Raw genomic sequence first — 13,289 nt, forward strand, 5'->3', positions numbered from 1 at the left:
GAGGCTGTCAGTCGATCACATATGTGCAGACACACAGCTCTTAAAACACCAGCCATGTGTTTTCTTTAAAATTATTTCCCTGGGACAGTGTGTTACTGTCAGCTAAAACTATCCTGGACATTTGGGCATTCATAGGATCCATATGATACTGACCGTTCTTTGTAGATAACATGGATAATGCTCGTGTTCATCAGTGCAACATACTATTAAAGAGGGTGTGTGAATGAGCTGAAGGTTTACACTTGATGATAATTAGGGGAATGGTAGGTGAATTTTGATTTTGTTGGTCAATGCTTTACATGACACAATCATGAAATTTTAGCTGACATTTTACTGCTGTATGCATCACAGAATTTGTTCTATTAAAATACAACCAATAGGTGTCAGATACATGTGAAGGCAGATTGTATCAACACCTTTGGTCAGAGTTAATGGTTTTTAATGTATTATATTGCAGTAAAAATATGTTACACAGTGTATTTTATAAATTGGCCAACTAGCAATTAAAAGTGGAGCCAAATGCAGAGTGCTTAAGCTTAATGTGTGGGTGTTTTGTTGGTTTTTATTTATTTATTTTTTTCCCCTCTTTTTTCCCCTCTTCATCTTCTCTGACTTTCATCCTCCTTTAAAAAAGGAGGATGTGATGTGGTAAGCTGAAGAACTAGGCTAATGGAGGAGAGATTTGGAAGTACTGGATTTTTGTGGATAGTGGAGTGAGAGTTTTCTTGACTGAGAGTTACTAGAGTTGTTGTGGTATTGTTATCATGATGTAGTACATCAAAATGAACTAAAGCACTTTTAAATAAAATTTTTCCCCTTCATATATTCCCAAAATTTACAGTTTGTAAATTTCTGTACAGTTTAAATATATACTGCAATTTCATTACAGAAAGCAGCATCAATTTCTTCACCAAATAATAAAAAAAACTTATACATGAAAAGGATATTTAACTAAATTAAAAGACACACTAAAATATATATTTTTTTACCTTTGTGTGTTAATTTTATTATTCATTAGATATATACACACGCGCGCGCGCGCACACACACACACACACACACACACATATATACACACACACACAGAGATAGTATGTTTATGTTTGAAATGTGTGTTTCTTCCAATTACCAGATTACAGGACTTTAATAATCTATAATGTAACAATAATAGATTGAGTTGTGTTATTGATTCTAGGCTTGCTGGTTACAGATTATTTGCTAATTACTGGAAGTTGGTTTTCCATCAAAAGAATAGGCCCACATTTGTATACATCTAAGACAATACATGCAAAAAAAAACAACTTTAGAAATTTAGAGGAAAAACTGACAGAGGAAAAAAAAAAGAAGAAAAACGATAATGATGGAGTGAGAGAGCGACAGTTTGGAATGAACTGTGCAGCATGATGTGTTATGGAGATGGAATATGAAGCTGATTGTAAAAGAGGCAGTGTGATGGGGTGATTTTGACGAATATGAGTGATTGCCCGAGTGAAAGAGAGAAGAGTTTTAAGTGATCTCTGGCAGTAGAGGCAGCTGTGGCACTCGGCAGCTGTACTCTCTCTCCGTGTGTGTGTGTGTGTGTGTGTGCTAGCGCTAGCAAGCTAGCATGTGAAAGCATAGTAACATGCCTTGAGCACGGGATGCTCATCTGACACCAAGAACCACAGAGAGGATCCATGGCCCGGGCAGCACGCTCTCAAACAACGTCATCAGTCAAAAGAAGAAACCAGCAGTAACCACAAACAAGCCTCATTACATTCCAGCAGTTATCTTTTGAGCAGCTCGGATCAAAATCCTGGACACCTGCCTTCCTGCTCCATCTGTGATCCACTCAAACAACTGATCAGTGATCCTGATTAGCTGAATCAAGCGTGTTAGAATAGGCTGGAAAAAGAACAGGATGGTAAATCCCTTTAGAATAATTAATGACTGATATCACACACACAAACCTAGTGGATCATTCTCAGAGCTGCAGTGACACTCACATGGTAGTGGTATGTTTGTTTGCTTTATAACTGTTATGACTGGATCAGACAAAGCAGTGCTACTGGATGTCTTTTTTTTTTTATTTTTTTTTTTTTAATTAATCAGTATTAATACTGGACTAAGAATAGTCCAACAGCCAATAATACCCAGCCAACAGCATCCTGTGACTAGAGGATGACTAACACAATATGTGCTGCAACAGATGAGATATCATTGTGCAGGACTTGCTCTTATTTTCAGGACAAGCAAAACCAGACTCCAATGTTTTCCAAAAGGGAAAAGAGGACTAGACACATAGGCCATTAGTCTTCTAGGCACATAGGCCTTCTTCAGGGTTTAAACATTTAAACCAAACAATTTAAATAATGTACTTGAATACATGTTGAAACAGAGAAAACAGCCCTAATATTTATCCAGTTAAAAACAAGGTAGAAAATCGACCAATTAGACCTTTTACATGTTGAAGAGTTCTTACACAGAAATAAGCTGCCCTCTAAAGCCTAGGCTGTGGCCAAGCACTGCTGCATTTCTTAGGCACTATATCATAGAAGGCCGTTCCAATGTGAAGGATTCTTCGTATACAGCTGGGAAATGCATCCTGCGTTCCGTGCGATTTGGACGACGCATTAGACATATAATTCTTGGCCCCCAGTTACCCACAATTCTCTGCGCACATATGGATAAAATAAAAAAGACATGGCAAATAGCTTCAGGAGTTTCGGTAGCAGAGTTTATCTTGTACAGTGTAAATTAACTGATTAATTAAACTATTTCTCTATCCCATATTTAATTAATAAGCCAATTGGCTTATTACAGTACCATAGAAAGCATATATTTTATTTAGTAGTATTATTTACAAATCCCAGCAATGTTTGAGTGTTTAAGTTTGGGGAAAAAAGAATTTTAATCACATTTTTAATAGTATTGTCTTGCAGGATAATATTAATAAGCAAATCCAGTCTATTTTAACTCCTGTTAGTGCCTCTAGGCAGATAAGACCTTTCCAGTGACGCAGCCACCTTAGACTGTTCCAGTTGTGTGGCCTAGGTTACTAAGAAGGAGTCTTCATAGGACAGTCCTACCTAGAACACTCCTACCTTGCCAGCAGCCAAGGGTTTGGAACGCAGCTCTAGAGTGGCTCACTTTAAAAATAAAAGTGCCCTTTTAAATTGAATCCGTTATTTGCTTAAATGTTTTTTTAAATATACTACTTTTTTAATTTACAATAGCAGAGCATTTTTGTTGTAGATTGAGTGTAAACAGCTAGGTTTATTTCATCATTTTCATTCGAGACTGTACTTAGAACAACAGTGAGTGTATAAATCTTTCATTTCATACTCTGTCAACGGCAACAGCTCCTCTGAGATTGTAGGCACCAGCAGTCATCCAACTTGAATCTTGTTTTATGTAGAACTGGGACTGTTTACTGTGCTGCTGCTTTTGTTAGTTTTCTCTTTGTTAGTTTTCTCTCTTTTCCCCAAGATCTTTTTCCAATACTGTCCAGTGTTGCCTGTTAAAGTTTTGATACTACTTAATTAGAGCTGAGTTTTGCTTATAAATGAAACTTCAGATTCTGTTCACACTTCCTGTGATGTACAAGTTCATGCCATTGCAGTAGGTGGAAATAAGTTTTATCAACAGAGCCATCAATGTAACTTGCCATTTAAAAGATGTATTTGAAGCCTGGTCTTCAGTTGCAAAATTAGTCATAGCAACATACAGCAAGCGAGCAGCATGTTATTTGAAGACAAATCTTTGTGTAGTTTGAACGGTCAAACAACACTTAAAAATGGTGTTCTACAAAAGTTCTTTAGTAAAGAAAATGGTTCTATATAGTAAAAGGTTCTCTCTAGTAATGGTTCCATATAACCCTGGGCAGTTGAAGAACCGTTTGCATGATTGAATACATGATTTGTATTGTGAAGGGGTTCTTCCGACTGATGGAGAATGTGCTATAAATAGTTCTATATAGCATCTTTTTTTAGAAAACTTTTCTATCTGGCACCAAAAGTGTTTTTTTAATTGTAACAATCTTGCCATTGTAATAATAGAAAAACCCTTCTTGGTGCCACATAGAAGCCTTTTCTAAAACCATCTATAACACATTCTCCATCAGTCTGAAAAACCCCTCCACAATGCAACGAACACTTTTACTCAAGCAAAAGGTTCTTCAAGTGTTCTGGGTTTTGTATAGAAACATTTTCTTTACTAAAGAACCTTTTATAGAACCATCATATTTTAGAGTGGGTAAAATTTTGCTACTTGTCCTGTTATCCAGGGGCTACAGTGGTGTGTGTTTTGTTAGTGGTGTGCGTGTACTGAGACAGCTCTGTCAGTATGTGTATAGTGTAGAGAATGCCCTGCAGTCAGACATTTAAGGTCAGCACTCATCAAATGAAGTGATGGCCAGTGGGTGGGAGCTGTGCGTGTTTGTTTATGTAGTTGTTTATTTGATGGAGAGAGTTGGACTGGGGTATAAGAGTTTGTCAGCGTCATATAAGGCTACAGAAATACTGCTAAATCTTTTATAATGTACTAATGGGATGGATGTGCTTTCTAACCCAAACCAATGATGTTTAGACATTCTCAAGACAAGTCTCAAAGTAATATTTCGGTTGACAGAAAAAGTTTTTCTTATAAAGCCCATGTGTTGTGATCAAAGCCTACTCTATATGAACAAAACTGCCACTTTTCTACTGAATGGACCCTACTAAACTCAGCTCTAATCAGCTCTTTTGTTTTTCCATTATGCAAATCTGGTACTTGGTTCTAAGCGAGCTGAGTAGGAAGTAAATATTACCTGTAACTTTTGCAGGGCACCTATTGGTCAGAGAGTTGTCTACCTCCAGCAAACTAATCTCTTGTGAAACCTCCAAGCTACAGCTGAGATCACATTTGTTTATATCTGACTCACAACAGCAGCTTGTAAAATGATGCCATTACTTCTTCTTAAGAGGGTCAAATGCTCCTTGGAACAATGGCCAACAAAAGAACCTATTGTTGTGGTTTCCAAAGCCAGCAGTTCCTGTTAGGGGAACAAATCACAACTAATGATTTCCAATGTTTTCATAGATCATTGTCCTCTTTAAAATCTCAATCTCCAGGGTGTTTCTTGCAGAGTACTGTGGCTCACAGCTGGTGAGCAAAGCCATGTTTTGCCGAGAGCTCACTAGTCACGGTATATGCGTGGGCTAACAAGACCTTGACTGACCCCAAATAAGCTTTCTGGGGGCTTTTATTTATTTATTTATTTATTTATTTACACTAGAGTGCTTGAATATGGGTGGAGTGCAATGTTGTCATTATCAATACTGTAAAATTTTCCCCTAAAATTATAAACTGAATATCTGCACAAAAAATGGGTAGTTATTTTCTCATATTTTATGTTAATAAAGCAGTGTGCCATCTCTGCTTATCTGGGACAGGCTTTTCTGGCCTAAACCTTAAATCTTATGCCATTGTATGAGCTTGTAAAGGGCCAGTGTGCATTAGCAGCAGTGTGTATTAGCTCCAGTAGAGAATGACCTCATTTTCCCCACAGCCTACTGGAAACTGTGCTACACTCCGACTGGTGTCCCATTTAGGCTCCTATGCATGCTAATTGTCCTTATAGATATGAACGATTAATTTGGGATAATTTGTTTGTTCCTCTGATTTTTATTTTCCCTTCATTTATCTTGAGATCTGCTCATGTGTTTCTCTTCTCCATTATATAATATCTCCCAGCATGGGTTTTGGCTGATGCTTGCTGTTTCTCAAAATCATTAGCAACAGGTTCCGCAGCACTGTAGATGGTTTCGACATGCTTTGAGGAGGGTACTTTCTGCTGCTTTTTGCTTTGTGGTTTAGAATGTCTGTTATCATGTTTCCTACATTAGTATGGTTTACATTAAGTTGAAATATAAGTGTTTATGCATCCGCTAGACCCACGTCCCCCAATAGGGTTGCATTAATGTATGCAAAATTAATCTCTTTTCTGTATCAGCACTGAGCCGCTCTAAAATACTTCTAAATTGGTTCATCGAAAACACAAGGTATTTGGATGAATCGTATTATAGAATAGTGGTTGGGAAGAATGGAGTGGCTTATGCTTGGGATACATTCCTATTCAAATAATATGCACTTTTCTTTGTGCAGAATATGTGATGGTATGAAGGAGCATTACTTTACATGGCATGAGAGACTTGGGGAATCTGTGAAAGCACAGATATATATATATATATAACCTTTTTTGGGGAAGGACCTGCTTATTTCAGTAAGACAATGTCAGTCCATGTTCTGCATGGGTTGCAACAGCATGGCTGTTTTAGTAAAAGAGTCTATGTGCTAAACTAGTCCATAATACACCATCCACACACTGAGGTCCTGCTGTGTTTGATCCACTCACAAAAGCACAGCACACACAGTAACACCCAACCACCATGCAACTGTCACTGTGGCGCTGTCAATTATCCACCACCCAAACCACATCTGCTCTCTGGTGGTCCTTTGGGTGTCCTGACTATTTGAAGAACAGGGTGAAATTGGGGCAAATAAAGTAAAAACAGCTAGAGTTTAGTCTGTAATTGTAGATTATAGAACTACATCATGTCTGTTTATGGTCAATGGAACTAAGAGAATGGGCACTGATTGAAGAAATGAGTAGGTGGTCATAGTTTTATGGCTGATTTGTGCATATTAAAAGCTAATCCAATGCTTCATTTGAAGCACATGTATTTTATAAGCATGTTTTTTGAAAGTCCAGTTAAATCTACACAATGCTTGTGATATTTATTATAGAAACAATTTGGATATTTTTGGCATCCTGCAATTGCGTCTTCTAGAACAATGCCTTTTTTTCCATCTAGTAAGAAAATATTTAGTTCTGCTCTTTAGGCATGGGGCCCAAATCTGGAAGCTCTTAGCTGGGAACCCAAGCCAGGATTGTGGTGTGGTTTTAGCGAGTTCTTGGTTGGTATTTGTAGAGCCCTGCTGTGCCATGTTTTGTGGCTTATTCATAAGGGTTATTAGTATCACGATGTGTAATATTTTATAGTTACATTAGTGCATCTGGGATGTTTTTGTTTATTTATTTATTTTCTTAACTCCGCCCTTTTCTGAGCTCCCGGACCTTCAGTGACGTCTGTGTTGCTTTGAGCCCTTTTTAATTGCTTGAGCTGTTTTGTGGGCTTCATTTAGTCTGAAGCTTCAATTTTCACACCGGGTGATGATAATGCTTTCTCACGTACGTAAAAGCTGAGTGCAGTCACATATCTTTTTATACTCCTTTGGGTCATGAAGCTGGTTGAAGAGCCATGGATTTTCTTTTTTCTTTTTTTTTTTTTTTGTTCATAATATTTTTTAATGATTTACTTCTGCATAGCAAATTTTAAGCTTAGTGTTGACTCCACTATACAATATATTCAGATTGAAATAATATGTCATGAAGGCTTGCATTTCTTACAAATACATTATTCTACACCAGCTCACTTGACACCTGGTAGTGTATATAATGAAGGAAATCTTGAAAGAGCCATATCCAAAATGTTTCTTATTTTTTACTTTCTACTTTTTACACCTTGTGGTTCCCCTTTGATTTTTGGACGGTAATTGTGCCTCAAAATGTGTTGAAATGTGTTCTGTAGAGTATGTGTTAATATTTTGAGTTAGAAAATCCTCAAATGACCAGCTTTTGCATACAATATGGGAACATAAAACATACTGGAGTTGTGAAGAAGTAATACAGGCTGTTGGTTTGGACTCCAGCAGGCATTAGTGCTGGGCCCTGGCCACATGTGGCTATGCTGCATCTTCAACTGGACCAGATGGACCTCTCACTGCCCAGTTGGCTTTAATGTCACAGTGTTTAGATAAGGGGGGTTAGGGGTGGACTGTGTGTGGTCAGCTCTGCATCAGGCCTGCTATTGCCGGCTGGCTCTGTAACAAGCAGATTTCAAATACGAGAGATAAGTGTGGATGTAGGTTATATACACACTCAAATGCTCACGTGCACGCACGCACACACTTTCACGTCATGATCACTGGGCAGAGATCAGCTGGAGGTGAAAGAGTGGGAGAGCTGTAATGCTTTATACATGAGTGAGTGCAGTAAGCAGAGATAAGAGCAGGAGATGGACACAGCTTTGCTCACAGACAATTTTTATAACAGTGTCCATCTTAACTGAAGTAAACACAGTAAGGTTCTGTTTTGTATTTAAAACTGTTTAATAGACGTCAGTCAATGTATTGTTTATTAATCGACTTGCAGTTACTCTACAAATGTGGGCCCTAACCATGCCAGCATAAGAGCTGTAGGGATTTAGCATTTAGGCCTGTACTGGTTCTTTGTTGTAGACCACACATTCACTCAGTCACTTGTGTAGAATTGTCTCAAAGAGGAAAGTTGTCCAGCCATCTATGGACAGGATTAAATATCCCTGGGATCCAGGGGTAATTTTCTTTTTTTTTATTGGGGCTCCTCTGTAATTTTATTTCTGTCAGAAAATGACCATGTTTAACATGTTTTTCTTCAGAGAAAATTTGGTAATTTAAATAAATGTTGCCTACATAGCACTTCATAACCTGTTCATGAATGATTAAATCAACATCCATAAACGGTATGTTTTACATGATATTGATTAGTATGTGGTTTTATTGCAAAACCTTTTTCAAATAAGTCCTAACTTATTTATTTATTTATTTTTAACTACATTTTTCAGATATTTTCAGAGAAATTCTTCTTTTCTGGAGAGCCAAAATAAACAATCACCTGGTTTTACCCCTTTAGCCAAAAAGTGATTTGGCACTTAGGCACTTTGTGCCAAGACTTTCAACTCTTTTTATTTATTTATTTGTTTATAAATTAAGTATTGGTATTTTGTTGTTCTTTCTCCTTTCTACTGTCTACTTTAAAATTTTATTTGGCAGAGGGTTAATTCCAATTGACTGTAATTTGGTTATATATTGCACATATATTGCACTTATTTATTCACATCTTTACTGATTATAGCAATGAAAACATATTGACCAAAACAATTTTAATGAATCAGCCTACAATAAAAAACATTAAACCTTTCCCCACCAAGTCAAATTTTCAAAACAAAACCACAGAAGTGGTATTTGTTTTTTTTAAGGGTCTCTGAAGCCAAATCCCTTCATTGACTGGACCCGCTGGATAGGGTTTACGGTTCTCCGATTTTCCAATAACCAATATAACAGAGTATAAAAATGTCAGTGTAATGTCGAATCTTTGTGTGTAGTGAAAATTGAATATGGGATGTTAGAAGATATGCAACATGCCACAGTATATATTGCATGGGGTACAGTTAAGATTCTCCAAATAACCTTTGGGGTCTGTTCACATCTCAGATAGTTTTAAAGTTTCAAGTCAAATTTCAGCTGATTTCAACAATATCCTGTTTCAGTATTAAGGCTTAATTGCCTAATTGGCAGACTACACCAATCTGAAAATCTGTCTATTATGTTTCTCCACTACTTTTTTCTAGTCTTTACACTAGAAAGAAAAATGTTATGAAAATATCTTAAATTTATATTAAGGTAAAATTTTATTTGTAGCAATAATTTGAACAAATTTGAAGGTTTAATATATGAGCAATATTTTAAATATACATTAATATATACTTTAGATTACTTGGGATGTATATATTATATACGATTCAGTAAATATTCTTGTGTCAGCTGTGACATATTGTTCTAAATCTGCCAGCTGTTTTCTCTGGTTTTCTCATGTGTGATTTATATTTTCTCTGTCATTATTAAGCTAGATCATTTTTTATTGCGAGAGCTCGGTATGGAATGTTTTGTTGGCAAACAGACTGGCTGATGTTGAAGTCATCAGTGTGATATTATGCAGGTTATATATGAGAAATGGAGAGAAGAGATCTCTCTCTGTGTATGTGGTGAATGTAGCCTGGACTGGGTGGTGTGCTGTGACCTTTTCCTTCCTGCAGGATTAATATAATATACTCATTCTGCTTCAGACACCAAGCCCTGTCAGTGAAACACAGTCTGTTAGTCATTACATTCCCATTGCTCTCTGCTTTTATGAGTACTGAGAATATCATCAGTGTTTATGCTTGTTTTGTTTTGATTTTTAAGATAGTGGTGAAAAACCTAGGGGCCTATCTGTCAGGGTCCTGAAATGTCTGTGTCACAAACCCAAGTAGCAAGATCATTACTAAATTACAGAAGTTTTTAATTAAGTTGTTAATGATTAATAAAAACAGCTATATTTTTAGCTAATATCTGTGAATTTTACATCCAGTCTTCTGAAATCAGAGAAACCCTAATTATGCAAGTTTATGACTAGAATTATTGCTTTACAGCCAGCGTAATGTAAAGACAATATTGTTGGTTAATAGCGTATTATGCTGAAAGCAGGGAGTTCTGAGCTTTACCAGTTGAATATAATGAAATTTAAATGTTTTCAGAAAATATTAAATGAGCTTCAGTTTTAATTGTGCACTTTCATAACTAGATGATTTACTGTTTTCACAAAATTGCTCATTATCCCAGACTCCACACACACGGGTAAACAGTTCTCATCTCATGGATATCACAAAGTATTCTCTGTTTATTGTTTTAGTGTGTGTGTTCATGTGTGTGTTTTCTCTCTAGATCATCAGAAGCTCGAGAGAGAGGCTCGAATTTGTCGATTGCTTAAGCACCCAAATATTGGTAAGTGTTATGTGTAATAAAGATGCCTACCAACATTTCAAGAAATTATTAAACACATAAATTGCATGACTATTTTCTGTTATACTGCTATAACTGTATTGGTAAGATTTTTAAAGCTCAACTAAAGCCCTAGATTCTCAGCTCTGCTTACACTCATGCACTAAATTAGTTGTCTGTAGATGTCTGTAATAAATTATCCATTCTATTACAGTTCGACTTCATGACAGCATATCAGAGGAAGGCTTCCACTACTTGCTTTTTGACTTGTAAGTTTGTGCTTCTCAGTTTTAAGACTCTTGGCATGCAGAATCTCTTAAGTGCTCTCTGTAAGCTGTGCATTGTTCTCACTCTCACACCTTCTTATGGAGGGCTTTTTTCTAAAGCTTACTTTATTTTTGGCTTTGGTGGCGATTTATTCCTCTTTTGACTCTGATATTGTTGTACTCTTTTTGAGCATGAATGTTGAACAAATGATTCACAACATACAAAAAAGTAGCATGAATTAAGGCAGCGTAGGTTAATGCCAAATAAGGAAATCAAAAGTTTAGTGTTAAAATCTTAATAGTAAGTGGGTGAGAGCCTGTGTCCCATGCATAATTTGAATCTGTTATAAACTCTGGAGAGGCTACAGAATTCAAAATCAAGTGGTCGTTTGTAGAGCTGCTTTACGTTAATGTTTGTCTGGATTATAGGCCATTAGTAGCGCATACTTCAGGCTGTAAATGGATTGACAACTTCATTTTTGGTAGTGAACTCTTATCATGTGCTATACATTGCTCACATTGTTCACATTGCTCAGATTTAAATGAATCAACAGGTGGGATTGGAGCATTCTGTGTGCTACCCATTCGTTTAACCTTATAAAGAAGTTACATGTTGTGTTAAAATGGGACAGATTATAAGAAACTCAGTTTTTCAATGCATAAACACATTTATCTGGGTGCACCCACCAACCCATAAACCTGTGTAATAAACCTGCCCTGTTAGGTTTTTGTGGTTTGCATAATCAGTAAAAACGAGTTTATATTTTTGCTGCTCTTTACTTAACATGATCCTTTAGATTTGTCCTGGCTCCTTATCCGAGTGTCTTCAATCACAAGACTGAACTTTGATTTATATTTGAGAATGTTTATTGTCTTTTGAAAATGAATTGCCCATTTAGAATTTGATGCCAGCAACTTGATCCACAGTGTTTACCGTGTATCGTCTCTTATTTTAACAACATTCTTTAAGCATTTGGCAACTGAGGAGGCCAGTTGCTGTAGTTTTGAAAGTGAATAATTATTGCATTTTTTTTTATAGGATTTCAAACGCTCAATAGTTCTGGGTCTCCGTTCTAGTGTTTTTAGCGCAGTGTAAACTGTGTAAAGGCAGTTCTCGCTGGTTTGTTTACATTCATAATCTCTACGTCTTTTAAAGTGGAATCGTGTGTTTGAGGAAGAAGTTGATTGTTGTTTTATTTGGCTGAACTTTCTGTAAGTTTTTATTCACTGTTTGAATTACCACAGAAACTAATTTGTAATTCAAGTTGTTTCATTTTGTAGTGCTTTCGATAATGCAGTTAGCCATCTCCCAATATTTCCAACTTAAGTGATCTGAAACAGCAAAAATAAGGCCATAATTACCCAACTATGGAGCGGGAATGGAAGAATATTCTAATCTTGGTTTGTGCTTTTCAATTTTTAGATGTTTATTTGTTGCCGATGCTTCTGCCATTAGCAGACAGATGGAGAAAACCTAGCTTACCGGACAGAGAATTTGTTTTTGTTTGTTTTTCACAAAGTCTACAATTTTTTTTAGAATCTGTTGCTAGCATCAACTTAAAAATGGGAATATATTTTTCAAAAAACAGGTCTTGTCTTTGTTCTATTTTAAATTCCATTTAGAGTTTAAATTATTTGCAATTTATTGCATTCTGTTTTTATTTAAATTTTGTTCAGCATCCCCACTTTTCTAGAAATAAGTAAATATATTTAATGAAAATAATGGTGGGGAAGAAAAAACGGAGCGAAAATGGCTAAAATCCAGAGCTTCTGCTCAATTGTTTCTCACTGTGGGGTGCTGTGGTCAGAGAAAACAGGCTCATTCACCTTTTAAAGCAATATGTGCTTTTTAGACAGGGGATCAGTGTGTTATGTTGTTTGATCCTTGTGGTATTTTGACCAAGAATGTCACAGATGTTTCATTAAGACCTCAGGGAACTGTTGATTTGTGGACAAATTGGTATAATATCCCCTTCTTTTATTTTTTATTTTTCTAATTGATTATTCACAGCAACCCTGCTTTGACTTAACTAAGTCCTTGTTGTGTCACTGAAGACACAAACATTCCATGATGTGTTAACAGTCATGTTGATGGCACCAGTTGCTTTCATTTTCTTAGAGGTTTTTATCTCACAATTTTAGTAGTTCTCCATTCAATCATTTAATAACATCATCTTGTTTTTCTAACATAACAGAATGAGATTTACCTAGAACTGTCATGGTGGATTATTGTTTCCATGGAAATAATGCAGGGCTTCTTTTTCACACAATCATCATTTATCATTTATACTCATTTCACACATGTAAAATAACTGGACATTACCTGGACTTTATCCTGCCAGACTCATAGTGCAAAGTCTGGGT

General features: G+C 36.3%; 1 protein-coding gene across 14 annotated transcripts in view; it reads left to right on the forward strand.

The window, feature by feature from the left end:
- The window catches only part of LOC136678044 (calcium/calmodulin-dependent protein kinase type II subunit beta-like), a 73,265-nt gene that overhangs the window by 9,871 nt on the left and 50,105 nt on the right, over positions 1 to 13,289 (forward strand). For all 14 annotated transcript variants that reach the window (XM_066655832.1, XM_066655831.1, XM_066655823.1 and 11 more), the window contains exons 3-4: positions 10,603 to 10,662; positions 10,874 to 10,928. In XM_066655832.1, the coding sequence (XP_066511929.1) occupies positions 10,603 to 10,662; positions 10,874 to 10,928 (115 nt within the window). The remainder of the gene's footprint in view (positions 1 to 10,602; positions 10,663 to 10,873; positions 10,929 to 13,289) is intronic.

Source organism: Hoplias malabaricus, chromosome Y, assembly GCF_029633855.1.
Source record: "Hoplias malabaricus isolate fHopMal1 chromosome Y, fHopMal1.hap1, whole genome shotgun sequence".
In the NCBI taxonomy this organism is placed as follows: domain Eukaryota; kingdom Metazoa; phylum Chordata; class Actinopteri; order Characiformes; family Erythrinidae; genus Hoplias; species Hoplias malabaricus.